The sequence below is a fragment of the Dryobates pubescens genome, chromosome 11, assembly GCF_014839835.1.
Source record: "Dryobates pubescens isolate bDryPub1 chromosome 11, bDryPub1.pri, whole genome shotgun sequence".
NCBI lineage: Eukaryota > Metazoa > Chordata > Aves > Piciformes > Picidae > Dryobates > Dryobates pubescens.
The window spans coordinates 24563658-24584620 of NC_071622.1; the positions used below are offsets into that span (position 1 = coordinate 24563658).

At 36.9% G+C, this 20963-nt stretch overlaps 1 protein-coding gene across 4 annotated transcripts in view; it reads right to left on the reverse strand.

Annotated features, from left to right (window-relative positions):
• VAV3 (vav guanine nucleotide exchange factor 3) overlaps positions 1-20963 on the reverse strand; it is a 187540-nt gene that overhangs the window by 22859 nt on the left and 143718 nt on the right. For all 4 annotated transcript variants that reach the window (XM_054165301.1, XM_054165299.1, XM_054165300.1 and 1 more), the window contains 3 exons: positions 8128-8264; positions 3381-3446; positions 1209-1243 (listed from right to left, as the gene is read on the reverse strand). In XM_054165301.1, the coding sequence (XP_054021276.1) occupies positions 1209-1243; positions 3381-3446; positions 8128-8264 (238 nt within the window). The remainder of the gene's footprint in view (positions 1-1208; positions 1244-3380; positions 3447-8127; positions 8265-20963) is intronic.

Consider the following 20963-nt stretch of genomic DNA (forward strand, 5'->3'; position numbering starts at 1 on the left):
AACATACACAAGAAAAAAAAAAAGGGGGGGGGAGGAATAAATTGGCCCATGTCCAATTTTTGAAAGACCTGATACTAAGATTTGAAGTCTAAGAAAAATAAGTCACCAGTTCTGCATGCTTGCCTGCATAAGATTTGTTCCCTTGCTCTGCCTTTCTAATTTAGGTGAGACTTTATGTGAGGCTGACAGAACACATTTATTTGCAAAACTAGAGGTCAAACTGTTAATTGAGGAAAGTGATCTCACTTCCAGGGAAATGATCCTTATTTTACCATTTTAGAAATAGGGAAATGATGTTTATTTTACTATTTTAGAAAGTAGTGTAAAGGCAGTCAACACCACAGACTACAACTATGCAAAACTTTATGCTAATACATCACTACCAATCAGAAGGGAACTTAAATTTTTTTTTTTTTTTTAAAAAAAGGTTATTTTATGAATCACACCAAGGAAGATGCATTTTGAAGTTTAGCACAAAACACATGGCTTTTAACAATAATTTTAGGCTGAAACTTGCAATAAAGTATTACAAATCCTTAGAAGATTAAGATTGGTCCCAACAATATACTTTCTTCTAGCAAAACTGTAGAGCAGATCTTAGAATTTAATTTAAAATATCAACTGGAAACATTAAACACCCTCCTTGGCTTAATTCTGTGTTCACTTTTGCAAACTAGCAGAAGTCAAGACACATCTAAATGACAAAGTACAAAAGCTGCAAAACAACACAAGTGATACTTATTCTGCGCTCTCAGCACTGCCATGTCTTTTTGAGAACAAAGCTGAATTCCAGTCAAGACTTCACACAAGATGCAAGCCCCTGACTAGTAGTGGTTATAGTTGTGACTAACTGGGGCTTTATAACTCTAAGGTTTTGTTTGTTTCTTTTAAAGGAAATACAGAATTATTTGTGAGACCAGATGTATTTGAGGTTTTTCCTTCACTTTATTCCCATTATACTCATGGCTTATTATTCTGTTTCAGGCTAAGGCTGCAGAGCTACAGCTTTTGTAGATAAAATGTTAAACACATTAAGCCTTTTACTACTTCAAAAGTGCTTTTAGGCAATGGATGGTCTTGCTTTCCTTAAACATTATGTAATGCCTTCTTTGGAAGCCTGTAAAGGCTAAACCAATATAAATTAAATGTAATAAAGACAGCTGCCTTTCTGTGACTGCTTCTTTCAAAGAGATTCTTGTAAGACTCACCACAGTTGTGAAGAGTAGTCTACTGGTTTAGGAACCTAGGACATGAAAAGATGCAAGAGAATGAGCATCAAGATTTTTTCCAATCAACACAAATCAGACAAAACTGATCTGACTGTCAATATTCAGATGACAACTTAAACAGAAGATCCGATTAGACTGCAAAATCTAATTAATTTTGAAGGAAGTTATGAAGGATAAATATTTCATACAATTCTTAAAGCAGCATAGAATATTTTATCTCTTTGCTGCTCTGACTCTTTTTTTTTACTTAAAATAACTGTTCATTAATTTTGAATAGTCAGATATATAACACAGTAAAATCAAATGTTATTATACAGCTCTTGGCTCACACTGTGCTATGTAGCCAATGTATCTGTAGAAATCAGAGAACTGGAAGAAAGCTAGGGAGAACCAGATTTTATTCATATGGTGCAGAAAATGTCTGCTGACATATACTACTTACTGCAAAGAGGAATATATTTTTCTATAAGTACATCTGTGAAAAGTCTGGTACATAGATATTCTGGAGCTCAGCAGTTTTTCATTCAGTATTCATTCCTAAAGTCTTTTGATGTACGTATTTTATGCTGTTTCTGGGCATTTTTATATCAGCTGGTTGTAAAGACTGTTAGACTTAATAATAACAGAAAAAGTTATAGCATGTTTAAAACCTGATTGATGTTTCAGTATCTTTAACTGCATCATTTATCACAGTAAGATGTTTATATTTCATCCTTCCAAGTTAACATTGGTGAAACATCAATTTATCTTTTTGTTCTGATCATGACATCAGTTGGTAACATTTCATGAATAATACTTATTTATTCTGTAAAACTGTATTATTTTCAATACTCCTCTTAATGGTATATTTTAAACCTAGCCAAAAATGTTTATCACTAGAAAGCAATCTTCACAACACCCTAGGAACAGTTTTCCTAACTCTGGATACCCTGCTTCCTCTGCTTTACAGTACAGTGGTGGTTCTTAAAATGCTGCTACAGTTCTGTCAACATTTCCACACTATAACTGACTGGGTGGCTCTGAGAACCTAATGCCAATACACAGCACACACTGCCTGCATCCAGGAGAGTGACACCACAGCATGAGAAATCCCCAACCTTTACAGAAAGCAAGGGATAGTGTTCTGCTCTCTCACCCACTCTAACATACCTTGTAGCCACAAATACACTGTACACACTGTACAATAAAGTTCTGAAAATACAGGATGCTGAAGATGTCTCGAGATATACTAATCGATTTATAGACAGTAGGATCACGTGTGTGCTTGTTTTAGTGACTGAGGCACAATATAAGCCTTAACAGCACACCAAAATATGGCTTCTAATAGCTGATCCCACCTACTATAAACCATTTAAGTGCCAGATCTCAGCTGCTGTCACAAGAGCAGTTCTGTTAGTAAGTCACATTGTTGTGAATCAAGTTACAAGAAGTTGAAGTTGTGTTAAAGCAAAGTACATAATATGATTCACCACTGGTTTTAGGGGGTTACATGAATGTCAAAAAAGACATATTAATCTGACATACAGTATTAGAGGGCAGAGAATGAAGGGGCAAGCATTTAGTATATTAATGCATCATCAAATCTGTACACAAAGCTCTTGAGTTCATATTATAGTTTTTGCTATTGTTATCCTGAATTTCCCTAGACTGAGAATATCCTTGGGTGAAATAAAGGCAAGTAAGACCCTCCACAGACGAGAGAATTTATCAAGCAGCCTGAATTCAAAGTTTCATATTAGTTTTACACAATTTTAAGCTTGCTACTTATGGTGTAATCTCTCTCTCTAACCCAATGTGACTGGGGAATAGATTAGAACCACAGCATTCTCACCTTACTGCTAAGGAAGGAAGAAAGTGCACTTTCACATGAAATGTGTGTGTTCTATATTCAAGAAACTTCTCAGACAGTTCAATTTATTAATACTTCCCAAAATTAAATCTGCTTCTCAGAAATGTTTTCTTTGTATGTCCCATTTACACCCAATAACCAAAGTATGAGAATGCTATATTTTAAGCAATATTGAACATACAATGAAAACAAAAAGGAACTAGAAAGAATATGGTTTACATAGGCAAGAATAATGAAGCAATGGTATGAACTAGGCAGGTTTTTTCTAAGATGACATCTAGCATTAAAAAAATTGTACTTACACATGGACTAGGCTTTACTGCATCACTTGGGAAGAATCCAAGTTCTCCTGTTGTTAAATTTCTGCCCTAGGGAAAAAAAACCACAATTTTTTCCATTTTGAGACATTATGAGGATTAACCGTAAATAATGCACAGGGATTTGGGACAGGAAGAGTATATCATAGAGCCTTTAGAATAAAATGCTGTCCTAATTAAGTGTTAACAGTTGTGTGGGTTTTGTCATTTTGGTTTTGTTTGTTTGCTTTGTAGATTTACATAATTAAGTAACAGTTATATCTGATATACCTGAGATCTCCAAGAGATGAGATGGCAAGAAGCAGGGGTTAGAGTCTGGGTTGTGATTCCCAGTTTTGTCAACAGCTGCCAGTGTCTGATATCTTCATTATCGTTAATTATCTCCTTTCAATCTACTCCCTCCTCAGCTGGAATTACTCTAGTGACAGTTGCCACACTATAGATCCCCAAAGTGACTGCACCACATTGCAGCAGCAGTTGTAGCACCTGAGAAATTATGCCAGCTCCAGTGGGAGCTTACAGCTAATAATCCATCAGCTAACTCAGACACCCTATAGCTATGGGTTTCCATAAGAGATGCAAATCATTGGAAATTGAGTGGACACTAAAATACTAACACAATTAAAGATTAACACTGTCTATGACACATTCACAATATGTCATAGATACACCTGCACACCCAGGAGACCAGTGGCAGAAGTGCATCCAGCATGGCCTGAACTGAGCTTTTTATGCAATACAACTACTGCCCCACTTTCACACGACCACCAATTTACTCTGGGCTTCTAACAGCCAAAAGTGACCCAATCATCACAGAGTTCCAGCAGCTCCCAATTCACCTCCTCAGACAGAACAGCAAAGCAAAAACCTTTCTGGCCCTAGTAAATGCTCAGTTGTGACCATGCTGACTATATTTTTCAAAGTGGAACAGAGCACACAATTAAAATTTCTGGACACAGATACATAAAATGAATGCACCAAAACACATATCTGGGCAAATAAATGTTCTCATTTGACAGATTAAAGGCACATAAATGCCTAACTTCCACTAAATTTAATATACTGACTATAAATATAATATATTATTAGCATTTAGCAATGACAGGAAGAATGAGTACTTTACAAGCATTGTAATACTGAAAATCATTGTTTGGGAGTTTCTTGATAGCATACTTGCAACAACAACAACAAAAATATATAATCAAAGAGGGGGAAAATGCTCAGAAACAGACATGGAATTTCTTGGGGGGTTTAGTTAATTTTGTTTCTGTAACACCAAATGTGTAATTCTATCCTAGTACCATCACACAAAACAGAATTCAGTGGTTTCAAACATGTTCTTCACCCATTTCTATTTTTTGTTCAGTGTGAACTGTGGTGAAGGGATGAAGGAGGACAAATGAAAACGTATAAACCAAAGGAAAATGAAAAGGCATTTTTACAGTGTTGCCACCCCAATGTTTCAATTTTCTATCATATTTACAACATAGTTAATGCCTTTTGGCTGTTGACAGCAGACCCACTAACTACGGAAGCATTAGGAAATACACTGTAATAGCTATTACTTGATATGGTTTTAAACTGCATCAAAGAAAAGACAATTTAAAAAAACAACAACAATAAACAAACACACAAGAGAATCAGTCCAGGAAAAATCGGTATTCTTTTGGCATACTTGAGAAACATGATTGCCTGGGGCCGGTGGGTAATTGCAATGCAATCCTGTGAAACTAGAATTGCATTGTATCTTCTGGCAGGAACCGCAGCACCCCTGAAAGCCTACCCTGAGGTTAAACAGCTAACAATTTACTCAAACCAAACCCAGATGAGGAAAAAAACATTCACATCTGTAATAAAATAAAAAAAAAAAATCTGACTACTTCAGATTTGCACTGCTACAACTGAAACAACTTTAGCACTGTGGTTAAGGGGTCTAAAACTTAATTTTAAAACATCAAGCATCTTATGGACTCACTCTGTGATTGCTCAGTTTGCTCTCAGAAAAGTATTTGCTGTTTCATAAAGAAAAAAATCCCATACTGCCACTGTTTTCCAGACTGCATGACAGGTAGAGTCCTATCTGGAGACAGCCCTGAATTACTACAGAACTTCCCACAATTGCTCTATGAGCATTCAAATGGTAACTTAGCAGAATTTTAAAGCCTAACAAAACATTTGATTATGCTAAAGTTATTGCTTCAGCATTGCTCATTAACCTGTGGTATTTATTTCACATACTGCAAAGAATTAAAAAATTATACCACACACAGATACCTATCACAGAAAACCAGAACTGCTTAGATTGGAAATTACTCTTAACATCATTGAGCCCAATCATTAATCTAACGCTGACAAGTCCTTGACTAAACCATATCCCTAAGCACTACATCTACATGACTCTTAAATACCTCCAGAGATTGGGACTCCACCACCCAGAGTACAATCAGCTGTTCCAGTGCCTGATAACCCTTTCAGTAAAGGTTCAGGCTGGATGTTAGGAAGAAATTCTTCACAGAAAGTGGTTGGCCATTGGAATGGGCTGCCCAGGGAGGTGCTGGAATCCCCATCACTGGAAGTGTTTAAAAAGAGACTAGATGAGGCACTTAGTGCCATGGTTTAGTTGATTAGATGGTGCTGGGTGATAGGTTGGACTGGATGATCTCAAAGGTCTTCTCCAACCTGGTTGATTCTGTATTCTGTAAAGTCATTCTTTCTAATATCCAACCTAAACTTTCTCTGGTGCAACTTGAAGCCATTTTCTCTCGTCCTACTACTTGTGACTTGGTTGAACAGACCAACCCTCAACTCTCTCCAACTTCCTTTGAGGCAGTTGTAAAGAGTGATAAGGTCTCCCCTGAGCCTTCTTTTTTCTTCAGATTAAAAATCCCCAACTCTCTCAGCCACTCCTCCTAAGACTTGTTCTCTAGATCCTTCACCAGGTTGAATGCCCTTCTCTGGCCATACTCCACCAACTCAACATCCTTCTTGTAGAGAGGGGCCAGAAACTGAACACAGCCTCACCAGTGCTGAGTACAACAATAAAACACTCACATTCTAAAATGAGTGATGGATGACTTAAAAATCTGTTCTAATATTAGTCTTGCAGTTCAGCTATAAAATCACTCTAAAACACCTCCTGAATAAAACCTGGATTTTTAAAACAAATGGTGGCTTGCATGCTTTTTTTCTTAATATGCATTTTAAAACACAGGTATCATTACAGAACTTATTAAAATCTCTACTAAGTAGCCTGTGAAAAGGCTGTCTGTGATGAAGAAAAATTCCTGAATGCTGCTGATGGAGAAGACAATTTTCATTATGATTCAAATCTGTTACCAAGCCATCTGGGGAAAAAGCCTCATGCAGTTTTTGCCAGTTAATCGCAGTCAGACTCTAGCTAAATTCATTAGCAGGAGAGGTACAAATAACATCCAAGTCAAACTTCAGTAGAAGAATTTGACAAACGTATATGAACATGGCAACAGAATCAGTTCCACACAGTGCCAGTAATTCTGTCTTGTACTAATTGTGTTAGTCAAATGATTATCTACTAGCCAGTCTCAAATCAAAAGCCTGGTTAAATGCTTCTGTGGATCAGACCTCGAGACTTTGCAGAACCAAACCTTACACCTAAAACTGGTTGGCAGATTGTGGCCTACGTAATGTTTGAAACAGTTTACTTTTCTGATGTGAAATATCACTAAATATCTGCTAAATAACAGGTTTGGGGGATTTTCATTTTGATTGGCTTGTTGGGATTTGGGGGTTTTTGCAAGGGGTGGAGGGGTGGTTATAATTATTTTTTTTTAAAAAAACATAACATTTTGTTGGTTATTATTTCCCCCAGTTAAACGTTATTCAGGACAAAGCAGGGACATAGGAACAGAGTTCACTGATTCAGTCCTGAGGAGTTTGGAGAAGATTCAACCCTAATTGAAGCCAACAACAAAGTATAACATCTCACATAATAGACTAAGCAGTTTTTATAATTACATTCATTAACTTATTAAAGTCTCAAAGACAAAAAAGAAAATCACAAACACAGGAACAACACAAGACAGATGCTTCCCAGTTGTTGTTCTGTTAACATCCTGAAAGTTCTATTCAGCTCTGTTTTCCCTAATCCAACAGCATCAGCAGTACACAGGACTCCAGCATGAACAATTTAAGAAAAATGGGACAGCTTTCATGCATCCTGGAATTGAATGCAAATTCCTTAAAATTTCAGTAACAGCGGTAGTGATGTGAATTTTGCCATCAATAGAACACGCTTTTCCCTATGCACATAAAACACTGTCCTTAACTGACTTGAGAGTTTCATTGTGGTTCTGTTTTGCAGAGCATTTTCTCTTCCCTATGAATCTAATATTTGTGAAACTCAGTTACAACTAAAGCTTTTAGTTTCACTATGTTAGAGAAACAGTGACTGAAGATTCACAGATTTCCATGCCAAACGCTCTCTTCAACTGAAAATTTAACCACAAGGACTGCTACTAATGCCATGTTCTTGCAGATTTAGTCACCAGGAGTGCTACTATACAGCTGCAAGGAGGAAGATTTATACAATGTGTGAACTACTGGCAATTTAGAAGTAAAAATAGTTGCATGTGACATTTATTCTGCATAAAAACAGATAATATTTTGTTAAAAAAAAAAAATTAAGTTACAGAACCAATACATCATTAAAAATTTAGTTTCTAGGACCTGTGTAATATAGCCAATGATGCCATACCTGCCAAAATAAGCTGTGTGCATCTCCTCTAATTAGTTCAATAGTGTCCCCAATCTGGATATGCAATGGTGGACCATCTTGTGCTGCTGGCTGGGGTATTCCATTGTAGTTTTGAATAACTTGCATTTTTGGTAAGCCTAAACAAACAAAACAACAAAAAGAAACAAACCATAAGTCATCATATACTTACAGTTAATGACAATCTGAAGACCACAAAAGCAATCAAACAGCAAAGAGACACTATACCTTTACTAGGTTCCTGACTGAGGCACTAAGGCAGTGCATTAGTACTAGACTATGCACAACCTAATAGAAAATAACTGCTTGAAAAAAACGTTTGGCCTTCCTTCTTAAGGCAAATTTCATTTCATGTCTACCTATGGAGGATCTTTCCTCAACATGTGCAGCCCTGGCTCTGCACAAGGTTCAAATATTAAGGCTATCTTTGCATAAATTATGACAAAGTAGTACTAAAGACATTTCACCACCTTTAGACCAGCATTACCAAGAAGCCTACCACTGATGTGAACATGTCCAAGAGACTAAGGATGACACCCCTCCTAGGTTTCTCATAAAATTTGGGGGAAGAGGTGTTTGTTTGGGTTTGGTTTGTTTGTGGCTGCAACAATTTAAGGTTTCATTTTCAAGATCTCTGGCTGCAGACTGGTCCTTCCACATCAGTACCAGCTGGATCTAGACAGCTGATCTGTGATTTTTTTAATATTTTTTTTTTAAAGGAGCAATCTACTTGAAGCTCACAATATTTTCCCCAAGGATTAATTTCTCTGCCTGTATGAAGAACTAAATCACTGTTTAGAACTGCACTTCAAGAGCCCTCCACAAGCATGTATCGAATAGGGGACAGAGGATGAGACTTCAGGCAAGAAAAAACTGTAAGCATTGTTACTCCATGTTCTTAGAACTATAATGGCATTGTAACAAAACACTAAAATAGCATGCTGTGATACTAAAAAAGTATTTTAAATCAAGTGAAGTACCACCCACTCCTTAACAAACATGGTAAAGACTTTAAAGCTCAGAAAAGCATTTTTTACCCCACTGTTTATACTGCCAAGGACAGTACCATTTTAAGAGACCCATTTGTAATTACTATTATTCTATCTTTAAATAAAACTTTGTGCAATAATTTCCCCATGTTAGCTGCACATGGAATATTAAAAATTGCTACCATTAAGTGAGCATCTCTATTTATAATCCTATCCAGAAAGTTCTCAGTGAAGTAAGATTTTGTAAGAATGTGCATCAACAAACAGAAATAAAAGCAAGAGCAGCAAAGCCAAGATAGCTGGGCTGCCATATTTAATCAGTTTCTTGCTGGAGAGTCATGATGAACTCAATTCCAACATGAAAGTCTCAACAGGCCTACCAGCAGACCTTTTTCTGTTGACCACTACTGAAATTTAAGTGGAAAGAAACACTAATACCTGTGATCCTTCTAATTTGCATGAAACATGAAAGAGATCACCTTCCATAATTACTTCACTCTATATTTAAGAATACTAATCCAAAGTGATGATGAAACATTAAGCAACGTAATACCAGCTCTTATGCCGCTTAACTCAAATGACACCATAACACATACTATTTCTGCAAGTTTTCTAGCATGCTTATAATTATGTGCCCATTTTAAGTAAGCCATTATGCCACTTAGGTAAATAGTAGACTTTGCTTTATGTCTCAGCTGAAGGCTCTCATGATTTCACTGATTCAGCATCAACAAATATGGCATCTACTGAGTAGCAAATAGAAGCAATGCTCTACACAAGATCTCCTCAAAGCTGACACCTTTGTCCTAACAGAAGGTAACACTTATCACAGTATAAATGATAGCTCTGCATAACTCCTGAGGTTTTTTTTAAAGATACTGTACTGCTGAAATTATTTATTATAAATACAAGTTTAAAAAAAAAATAATCTTATTTCTGTTTTACTGGTATTTATGATTGCTGGCTTCTCTGAAAACCAAGCCAAGAGAATATGAGGGTTAAAAAACCCCCGCTGTGCCAACTAAGAGAATTATTCAAAAGGTAATGCAGAATTGATCCTGTTAAAACATATGCTGAGAATGCTTGTGTATAATTGAATGTGCTTAATTCTAGAAAATCTTACAGCAATTTTGATTACAACATTTTCTTGGCAGATACAGTGTTGAAAGGTTTGATCTAACACCTCTTGACATCACTAGAAATAATCCTATTAATTTAAATAAGATTGGGTCTTGCTCTGAACAGAGTGCATTCCCTTGTTTCAGATCCCCTCTTAAAACTTCTTTGCCATAATGCCCACAGAAATTGTGACAACTGCAGCATTAATGTGCTACAGCTGCTCTCTACTATGGTGACCAACAAATACTACTCTTCTACTGTAATTGTACAAACTACTTTTAACCAACTGTTGTCCTTGATCTCCTTGTCCTTGAGTTTTGTGTTTAGCACAACCTATAAGCTCTATCACTAGCCCTACATAAACCACTGTCCAGAATAACAGGGATGCATGGCTTGGACTCCCATGCACTGCAACACAGAAAAACACTGTGATTTCATTAATTAGTGCAGAAGAATACTGTGATTTCATTAATTACCATACTACTTCCATTCACTCAGTCTAGGAATAATTCTGTGTGCTAGCTTCAAGGCCACTGATCAAAGATGCACATAGAAACTGGAGAAACTGCTTTCTGGTGCCAATTATTTAGGCAAACATCAGACCTAACGCAGATTCTGAAAAGTACTTTATACTCAAAGTGCAACAATGCAAGGTAAAGTGAGTCTCCAACAACAGGAGTAGCCAAGTCACACAGAGAATGCTCATTTCAATATCATCATTACCACACCTGTAGATAGCCTGTATTGATCAAAGATATGAAAACAGAGCATGGGCAACTACTGTGTTTGACTTCTTGTATGAAAATATCATCAACAGGACTTGTGTCTGTTACATCAACAGGAAGTCTAAATGAAATCTTCAAATCAATCAATCAGAAACAAGAACATACTGTTGTGGTATAGCTATTTCTCCCATGAATAAATGTTCTTCTCACAAAACTTACCTTAGATCATTATTCAGCACAGAAGAAAAATTGGTACACTGAGGTAGAGTCAAAGAGCTCCAAAAGGAATACTTGGCTTTCTTTTCACCATGTAATTACAGATTTGACAATAGTAGCTCAGTTGGGATGGTGTACATTTAATTAGACAGAATCTAGTCAGGCCTTCTCTTCCTAACTCCTACAACATGCACTGGGGTGTCATCACAGGAACCAGTTCATACAATCTTCCAGCTGTTAGCAAACTTCACTGGATCACAGGTTTGGAAGAGACCTCCAAAGATCATGGAGTCCAACCCCGCTGCTAGAGCAGGACTATAGAATCATGCTCAGATCACACAGGAACACATCAAATGGGTCTTGAAAGTCTCCAGAGAAGGAGACTGCACAACCCCTCTGGGGAGCCTGTTCTTACTGTTTGTTTCTACTGTTCATTTTAGAAATTTCTTCTCTGAGAATTCAGCATTTTCTGCTTCCCAGTATAAATTAGTTCATGGCCACTTTATACCCATCTAGAGGCAGCAGTCTGAATTGGTTTTCTCCTTGTCTCTGTTTCTTTTCATAATGTAATTATAGAGAGCATTTATGCCCCTTTTAGCCTTCATTTTGCTAGGCTAAGCAAGCCTTTTAGCCTTCTCTCAGCTCAATTCCTCTGAGGCGGTATACCAACTACTTTACTGAAGTTCACACAGACAAGATCTGGAATACTTTTCTTTGTCTGTCTTGACATTTCATTCTTAATTGGCACATAGATTCATCACAAACATACTCATGAAGCATCCTGAGTATTTGCTGTAAAATAAAAATGCAAACAAGAAAAAGTGGTGTGTTATAGAAACCTGCAATGTATTGAGTATGTAATTATGGATTATTTATGATAGAAATGGTATAGAATCATTATGCATTAATTACTAAAATGTGAAATATCATAAACATTAGAGATATGGCCATTTTAATGCACAGAACTGCAGTATTGAGAGCATCTGACAACTGCAGAGAAATCCTGGAAACATCTGGCACTGAAGTGTTATTCATTAACATGTTTAAAAGCAGACAAAATTTCAAGACAAAAGACAAGGTCAGGACTTCAGCCCTGCATTATAATTAATGTTAGAAATTGCATAGAGTTTCATGAGGTCAGATTTCCACATGACTGAAAGCTTTTATCAAGAAATTTCCTAATTTAATGACAAATCAGCCTGGCAGTTTCCCATCTTGAAATCATAAAGCAAACTGTTCCTGCTATTTCACCAAAAAGCAGCTGAAATCTACTTCACTTGAAAATGAGAAAAAGTCTTCAAAGCCAGGCTCTGGGTCACAGACCTAACACAAATTGATGATCTAAATTGCAGTTCATGAGAAAAGCAGAAAGCTTGCTGGAATCAAAACACCAATTTGGCTACATGACAGAAAAATAAAACCATTCATAAACCATATCACACAGTTGAGGATTTAATCTCATAGTCATGAGCCAAGGAAGAAGGCTGAAATGAATTAACACTGCACATAACAACTTTGAATACCATTAAATATGAAACAATGAGAACCAACTACTTGTATTCCTTACAGCAGCTCTGCAGTTATCAACAGCACTGGATGACCCTCAGAGTTTCATGCAGGGATTCACAAATGTTACTTTTTGCTAACAACATGCATAATGCATGCCCTATGACCTCTATCTGTCAAAATTGATTCCAGCATCTGTTATTTCCAAGCAACACAGAACATGGTTTACACTTTGGGCAGGGATCATTTTAACATAGAGAATAATGACACAGAGTGTAGGAGACCAGCGCAAAGACAGCTCTGTCTGCATTAAATACCTATTCCTAGTAAATAGAAGTCTTGAAGTAAGACTTCTTTTTCTCTAGTGAAAACAGCCTAGTCACCAAATATTTATAATCTGATCCAAACCCCACTAATGTAATGGAAGAAAGCCTGCTGACTTCCTGAGGCTTGGAATCAAACAGAATTTCAGACTGGCACAGCCACAACTTAATGTTTCCAGAACGTCAACAGAAAGACATTTACCTTTCCTATATATGAATTGTCATTAAGTCTCATTAATTGTGTCCATTCTTTCACCAAAAGAGTGGTTTCTGTGTCTGGATACTCTGAAGTTGCTTTAAACCATTTTGGTTTATATTTTTGTGGCTACAAAAGTTGAGAACGCAGTTCTGCTGAGGAACAGACTGACATTTAGTGATTCATAATCCTTTCATAGCAGAGACCAGAAGCAATACTCAGTCTCAAATCTCAAAGGCGGTATATCTCCAGCCATCTTCACCCTCCAATCAACACATGAGGACCAAGTAACCTATGGCAGTATCACATTATCTCATTGGATTAAACATCTGAATAGTGACTCAAAAAGAGTCGTGACACTGTAACAGCACAAACTGAAGGAACACAGGCATTTAAATAAAGTGAAGCAACACAAAATTAGTATTTACATCACAATAAGTAGTCAGATTCTGATGGTTCCAGATCAAGGAGCATAAATGCAAATAATAAAGTAACCAGAATTTTGGATATTTAAAAAAAAAAAAAAAAAAAAAAAAAAAGAGGAAAACAGATGGGTTGGTAAGGACAGCAGTGTGACAAGCAAGTTACATCCACAGTCTGAACGTCCAAGACACAAAACACATCAGCTTTGCCACCTTTGTTTGGCAACATCTTGGTTGCCAGTCTTAACAGCTGCTAAGTTCTACTCTGACCATGGACTGTAGGAGAACCAAGTCCTTTGGCATTTTTATCATTTTCTTCAAATCAGCCCTGTCAGTCTCAGTGTTTAAAATTTCTGTTCCTAATCTTTTTGTTGCAGAGTTAACTGTAAAATGACCAACTGGATTCTCCTCTCTTGCACTTATCAAGAAAATTGTTTCTTAACTCCATCCACCTCCACTATCAGTGGAAGTCAATAGCTTTGTACAGTTACTGCCAAAGACAAGTCTAAGAGTACTTCTCTGCTGCTGTGGAGGCCCAAGAAAAGCAACACTACATAATCACTTACAACCCCACATATATTTCATTTCTGGAGCTGTCTATTAATGATGAAAAAGAGAATAGGTGCAGGGTTTTTTTTCCACTTTTAGGTGAGTATTTATGACATGAATTACAGAACTGACATAAATGGAACATGCCAGCAGAGTCTTTAAGGGCACTCTTCACAGTGGCAATGATGTAAATTATTACTGCACAAAATTAATACAATTAATAAGTACTAGACATACCTCAAGGAAGATACTTTAATTGAACTTTTAATTCAGTCTTAAGTCATTATTTTTGTATATCAGCATAATTACAAGTACTGCCTTTAGATATTGCTTTTAAGCCATATGTTCAGGCTAGATGACTGAAATACTGACAGTGCCTAAGAAGCAGCTTTGAATATTTCGTGTTCTCTTTAGCTGTCTTGTCTTTTGCTACTGTCCAGTAAAGTCTCAACTCATGAGCTTGCTGCTTGACTCAGTTTCAGGTCATAAGCCTCCAGAAAGCTGAATCTTAAAATATTTACTAGCTAGCATAAGCGTTACAGAACTAACTGTTCAAGATCCTGCTTATACAGGTATATAAGTAGATGCAATTGGGGCAGGGCTTTTTAAATAAACAGAGAACTCACAAGCACTGGGGGATGGGCAAAAAATCTTCTCCATCTCATAAATGAGATGACTGTCTTCTTCCAACTGTTCCCACCATTGCACCTCCTTAAAATCTTATCAAAGCAGAATTCAGGGTTCCCTCCAGTGTATTTAACATGTAGTATTTGACTGCATGTCAAATCATCTGTAATTATTCCAGGACTCATTTTTTCCACCATTTTTCATCAATGCTGCATACACAAGCTGTACTCTTGGCAGAAACCTCTGTAAAAATGGTCAACCATCAACTAAAATGAAGATGTGTGGGAGGAAAAAATCTGTCTGCTAACAGTCTGATCAACAACTTGTTATCAGAAACAGAAAAACACCACAAGTCAAGTGTACATAAACCCAAAGAAGCAAAAGGATTCACTGATTATTAGCACACAGAAAAAAATAAAAGAAAAAAAAAAAAAAAAGAAAAAAAACACCCACCATGATATTCCATTTTTCAGTTAAGATCCACAAAAAACATGGAACTACGCTGCAGATCATAGCAGGAGCTCATTACAAGGAAAATAAACACGCCTGGCTATGTTGCATTTCTGCAATTGTGTAACTTCTCATATAAAGATCTTTTTTCCCTTTTTTTTCTTTTTTTTTCTTTTTTCCATGACAGTAGTTTCTTTCGCTTCAAGAACAATGCACAGACAAATGGACATCTTCCCCTGGTCTGAACATCAGTATTTTTACTTAGTTCAAGTATTTTCTCAGCTAAGATGTTAAAGGATAACTATCTCTTCATGCTTAGTGACAACACCAGCAGCACCGTAAAATTAGTAGCATGGGAACATGGACACCCACTGAGGTGGAAAGTATCCTGTTAGCAGTTAATCTCCAGTGTAGTACTCCTATAAATATAGCTACCACTTATTCTGTCAGAAATAAGCAATTTAGCTAAGAAAATTCAGAATTAAAGTTTTAGAATTAATTTTTTTCTTCAGAAAAATAACTCCAACAGAAGGCATTTTCTTGATTCTTAAGTAGGGCCATTTGGCACATCGTGGCATTCATTTTAAGGAATCTGGAAGCCTGCCTCTATGCAAGAAAAAGCAGGCACTGGAGAAATGCTTCGTGAACAGAATAGAAAGTCATAAGAACTGCCTTTAGGGAAGGAAGGAACCTATTGTTATTTAGGTGACCATTTGTCTTTCATGCCCTTAAGCATTGTTCTGCCTACAGCTCTTACAGACCACTCCTCACATACTTTTTGTTTTTCAAAGCAGAAGTAAATGAAACTCAGAAAAATTTGCGAAGTCAAGGGACAAAAATGTTACAACAGAACAAAAGCAATCTGAGAATTAGGTAAGTACAGTGTAGAAAGAATCTATTGACATACAAATGCCAACCTATTCCTGTTGGCACAGCAAACGTTTTCCACAGCTGTCCTAGGCGTGATTCAAATAGTCACTGGAATGAAAAACATGTGGTTCAGTACTTCTATAACTAACTGAAGCAAAAGAGGATCTCATTTTCAGAAAGTACCAAGCACTAGAAAGACCAAGCAACATGAGCTTCAGCTCCACTTAAAATAAAAATACGATCAACATTGAAACTTCAGCACATGAATTTAGAAAACCTGGACAAGCCCTAGATGGGTAACTATGGAATGCAAATGCAAGAAAGGCTGCTTAAAATAACAGAAATTCTGTGTGCAATTCCAGTATCATGTCATATTATTTAAACTGAAAAACAGGTATTTAACAGGTATTTAAAACTTTGGGTTGTCCTCCCTCTCTTAAAAAAAAAAAAGGGGGAGGGGGGGTGCAGATCTCTTGAAGACTGCGCTGAAAGAAAGCAGAAGAAAGCTAGGAAGGTCACTGATATATTTTCTGACAGACCTTGGTTTCCCTTTTTCATCATCTCTTCCTCCAAACAAGAGTTACTGACAAGATCTCATGCTTTGTATGATTCTAACCTCAAATGCTTATTCAGGCAATTACTCTTTACTTGCTCTGACATATCTTAGAGAGAGTAAGGGATTTTGGAATCATCTACATTGAGAATCTCAGTGCTTTGAACAAGCATTATAAATGGCTGAGTGCTGAATGTCTTACATGAATAAAGAATAATCAGGTTTCCAAACCACACTTTTTGTTTGTTTCAACAAAGTAATGAAATCCCACCCTTTCAGTGCAGCCTAATAGGTAAATTGGGAATATCAATTTTAAAAATAATGTTGCCTCAAATCCAAGAAACTTCCTTATTTTCTTTAATGTTGAGCAAACTAGAGTTTAGGCATATGAGTTCCAAGTATGGTACATGAGGTGATGCTTTTTATAAAAGCAGAAGGTATGAAAATTAACCAGTGTTAATTATCCCATCTTTTAATGTGGTGCCATACACAGGCATGGCATTCAAAAATGCGTATTTGTTCAAACAAGCACCTGCCCTGGGGAGCTAACAACTTACACTGGGCAGATACTATAGATGAGATATGAAGGTGTGTCAAGACAGTAGATTATATGAAGCAATGGCTCTGAAAAACAGGGACAAATCTTGGAAGATAAAAAGTCCATTATTCCACAGAAGTACTTACAGTAATACTTTTAATCCTGCCTTCTGCCTACCCAGGGATGATTCTACAGCAAGCAGACGGAAGAAAAAAAAGCTTGAGAGCAAGAGCTTCTCTTTGGAAACTGAATTTAATCTTGTGAAATGTCATGAATATTGTACAGGACCTAGACATTTATCTGTTACTGTGCCTTCACAGACCAAACACTTTTGGAAAGAACCTGGTTGTGTAAGTATAAACATAAAGTTCGTCCTTTCTAAAAATCAAACACACTGACTGCAGTAAGAATGCAATAGCTAAATATCACCTGCACTGTGTCTGTAAACAGGGCATGACAGGAGGCAGCTCTACCTTCCAACAAGTCTATTCAGCACAAATAGAATTAGTCACCTTGATGAACACGCTGTATACTAAAATAATAATCACAAACAGCAAGTTGGTAACTGTGCACAATGTAACCCATAAAAATGTACACCTATGCCCCTCAAAGCAAACAAACACACACCGTGCATTGCTGAGATTTTCTCCATGAAACACTGCAAAAATGAAAACTAAATTATCTTTCATGCAACTTCTTTTGTGTTCAGTATTGACTAATAGCATCAGCCTCTAAGACAAAAGATCTTACTCTTTTCTGCTACTTAAAAGAAATACATTCTCTGGCAAGAATACTGCATGACATGAAGGGAAAATTGTTGATGCCTGCTTAAGTAGGTTCAAGCAAACGACAGAATGATCTTGCCTGTACACAGCCTCTCTGTAATGCCACATAATCCTTCAGCTTTTCAAGTAAAACAGTCCTGTGATCTTCCTCTCACAACAATTATTCTTCTCTGTGGCCTCTACCCTGATTATAGCAGATAATTCTTTTACTTCTTAACAGACCTCTTAACTGACATGCGAAAAACTCTGAGGCCATGTAGACATTCTTTGCAGGGAAGCACCTGCAGATCAATGTTGCCAGAAATTATGACATTATATTAAGCAATGCTGCTTTAGCTGAAACAAACTTGCTTTCAAAAAATATGCCTGCTGATATCTGGTTTGTACAGGTTACAGTGAATAACTTATTTTCTTTGGGAAAAGAGAACAAAACTTGTTTTCACTACAAAACATTTGTGCTATAAAAGTAAAAAAGAATCAATATATATTTCACTGTTTTTCTGCTGTATGCTTTGGAGCTTTGAAGCACTAGCAATCTTTGAAAATAACTCCTAGGAAGTCCAAAATGCATAGTATTTTGATCCAGCTTTTCCATGAATTTTTAGTATCCCTAGCCTTATTCAGCTAACATACCTACAGAAAGACAATCGGACCACTACTCAATTAGCCATATTATATTGTTTGATTTCACTGTCTTAATTCAGAAATGACCACTTCATTTAGCAGGACTGGCATAATAAAAACCACACACCACTCTGATGCACTGCAGTTTCTGCAAATTCCCTCCCTTGTCTCAAAGGAAAATATTTTCTACTTTTAGTACAGCATTTTTTAATTTGATTTTAAAAAGAAATAGCTTAATCTTTTGTTTTTAAGTCCTCAGCTTGAAGATGGATCACATGATAAGTAGTAAAAGGGTGTTGTTTTAAAGATAAAAATGAAAACATTTTTAATTTTAAAAAAAAATAATGATCACTTGATCTTTGAGGCAAAACCGAGGCTATTGGTAAACTTCTACTGGCAATAAAGATGGGAATCAAGTCTATTCCCATCATATTAACCAGGCTCCCTCTCAAAACCTTATTTCTTTACTCCTCTCCAAGAAAACCTCCATATATTCATTTTCCCAGTAGAGAAGGTTCTACTCCTCTTTTCTACTTCTAGTCTGAACGTGGATTATACACTCCAGCCAGCAGTGGGCAATTTGTTGGGGCATAAACCATACCTGAAAACAATAAAAGACATGGTCAATGTTCCATTTAACCCAGGATGAGTGCCTTCTGTCACCCTGCCACTGACTGTGCAGCCTCAGGACTGAGCTGGTTCAGTAATCCAATCAGAAAGAAAAGTTACTCATTTTCCCATTGCCACTACCACCACTGCTCCTACTGCCTCCTATGGTCATGTTTCCACTAGCTCAGCAATAGTCCTGTGGAGCAGATGATCATAAAAATTCAAAAGACATGACAATGAAAGGAATACCTGCATAGGAATAAGCACCATATTTTGTAGAAACAGCCTGTAGTTGCACTGAAAAATCACCAGTGACTGTACTGATGACAGTAGATCACCCAAAGTTGGCTCTTTCTCCCAAAACTACTGCCTGACAAAGAACATCCCAACATAAGCTCTTCGCTCATTCACTGTTTCTCAAATGCCCGAGCCATGTGCAGAGTGATGTAAAATTACAGGACTTAAATCAATACCACCATGCACAAGTGCAGAGATTTCAGCCTCCATCCCTGAGCCTCAATCTTTTCTTTCTGAGTCTCTCTCTGGAAAAAGAGCGGGCAGGAGGGAACTATATGCTAATCTGTAGGTTCTTACAGAGAAGAAAGAAATTACAAACAATCCACCACATTCAAAATGTAGAAGACATGGTGGCATTAAATGAATTCCACCACACTAGAATGACTACTGCTAGTTGCAAGGGGACTGCTGCTTGCAGGGGTGAGACATTATTCTGGAAGGAAAGCTGTGATGTGTACATGCAGATTTTGCTGTGCCATATTTCCTGTGATTCATTGCTGTAAAACTGCTTTATCACCTGAACTAAAAAACTCACGTTCACTCCTTTCCCCACATCCCCCATTCCAAATGGACTGGTTAAAGAATAACCTCTAAGATTAGTGCAGCTGAGGCATGTTTTCAAGGTATCAGATAATGAAGTTACTATTTAATTTCCTGTTGCACACTAAAGCTTAAAAAATGAGAATCGGGAAAAGTGCAAGACTGAACACGTCCTCTATTTATTTGCAGGTCAGCAAGAGCAGCAATGAGGGATGAACTCAAATGCTCTCTCTGAATCCCTGATATATGGTACTTATCTTTTCTTCTGGATAAATCACATCAAAGGGTTAAAGCAAGTAGGTTGAATGAATTGATTCTTGTGGGGGAAAAAATTAAATCAATCGGATCAATTTTCTGACTATCACTACTTAGAAAGACTAAGTAAAAAATAATTCAGACATGAAATTACTGAGCTGTGATCTGCAATCTATTTCCTAAAACATCCTCAGTACCATAGAAATAGGTTAAGTGTGCAAGCCAACTCAGTCATACTCAGCAGATGTCCCAACACAGATACCTGATGTACAAACATCATTGTGCCTTGTACAAAGGAAGGTTTGTTAAGCCTACTAGAAAAACAGCATTTGCAAACATGTGGATAAATGTAAAGGCAAAAAAATATTTTTTAAGGAAAATCAGAGACATTGTTTAGAGTTCTTTAAGTAGAAAATAAACATGAGATTCAAGAGTGTATATTAATAAGTTAGCAAATAAATCTTAACAGTACGTAACGTGAGGTTCTCTTCCACTTTTCACAATGACAAAGATAAGCTTTAAAGAGACAGGAAATGAAAAGTTGGAAGCAATTCCCCCAATGTCTCCTCCCCGCCCCCCCCCCCAACCTCCAATAGAATTTAGTTTCCAAAAGAGAAACTCAAAG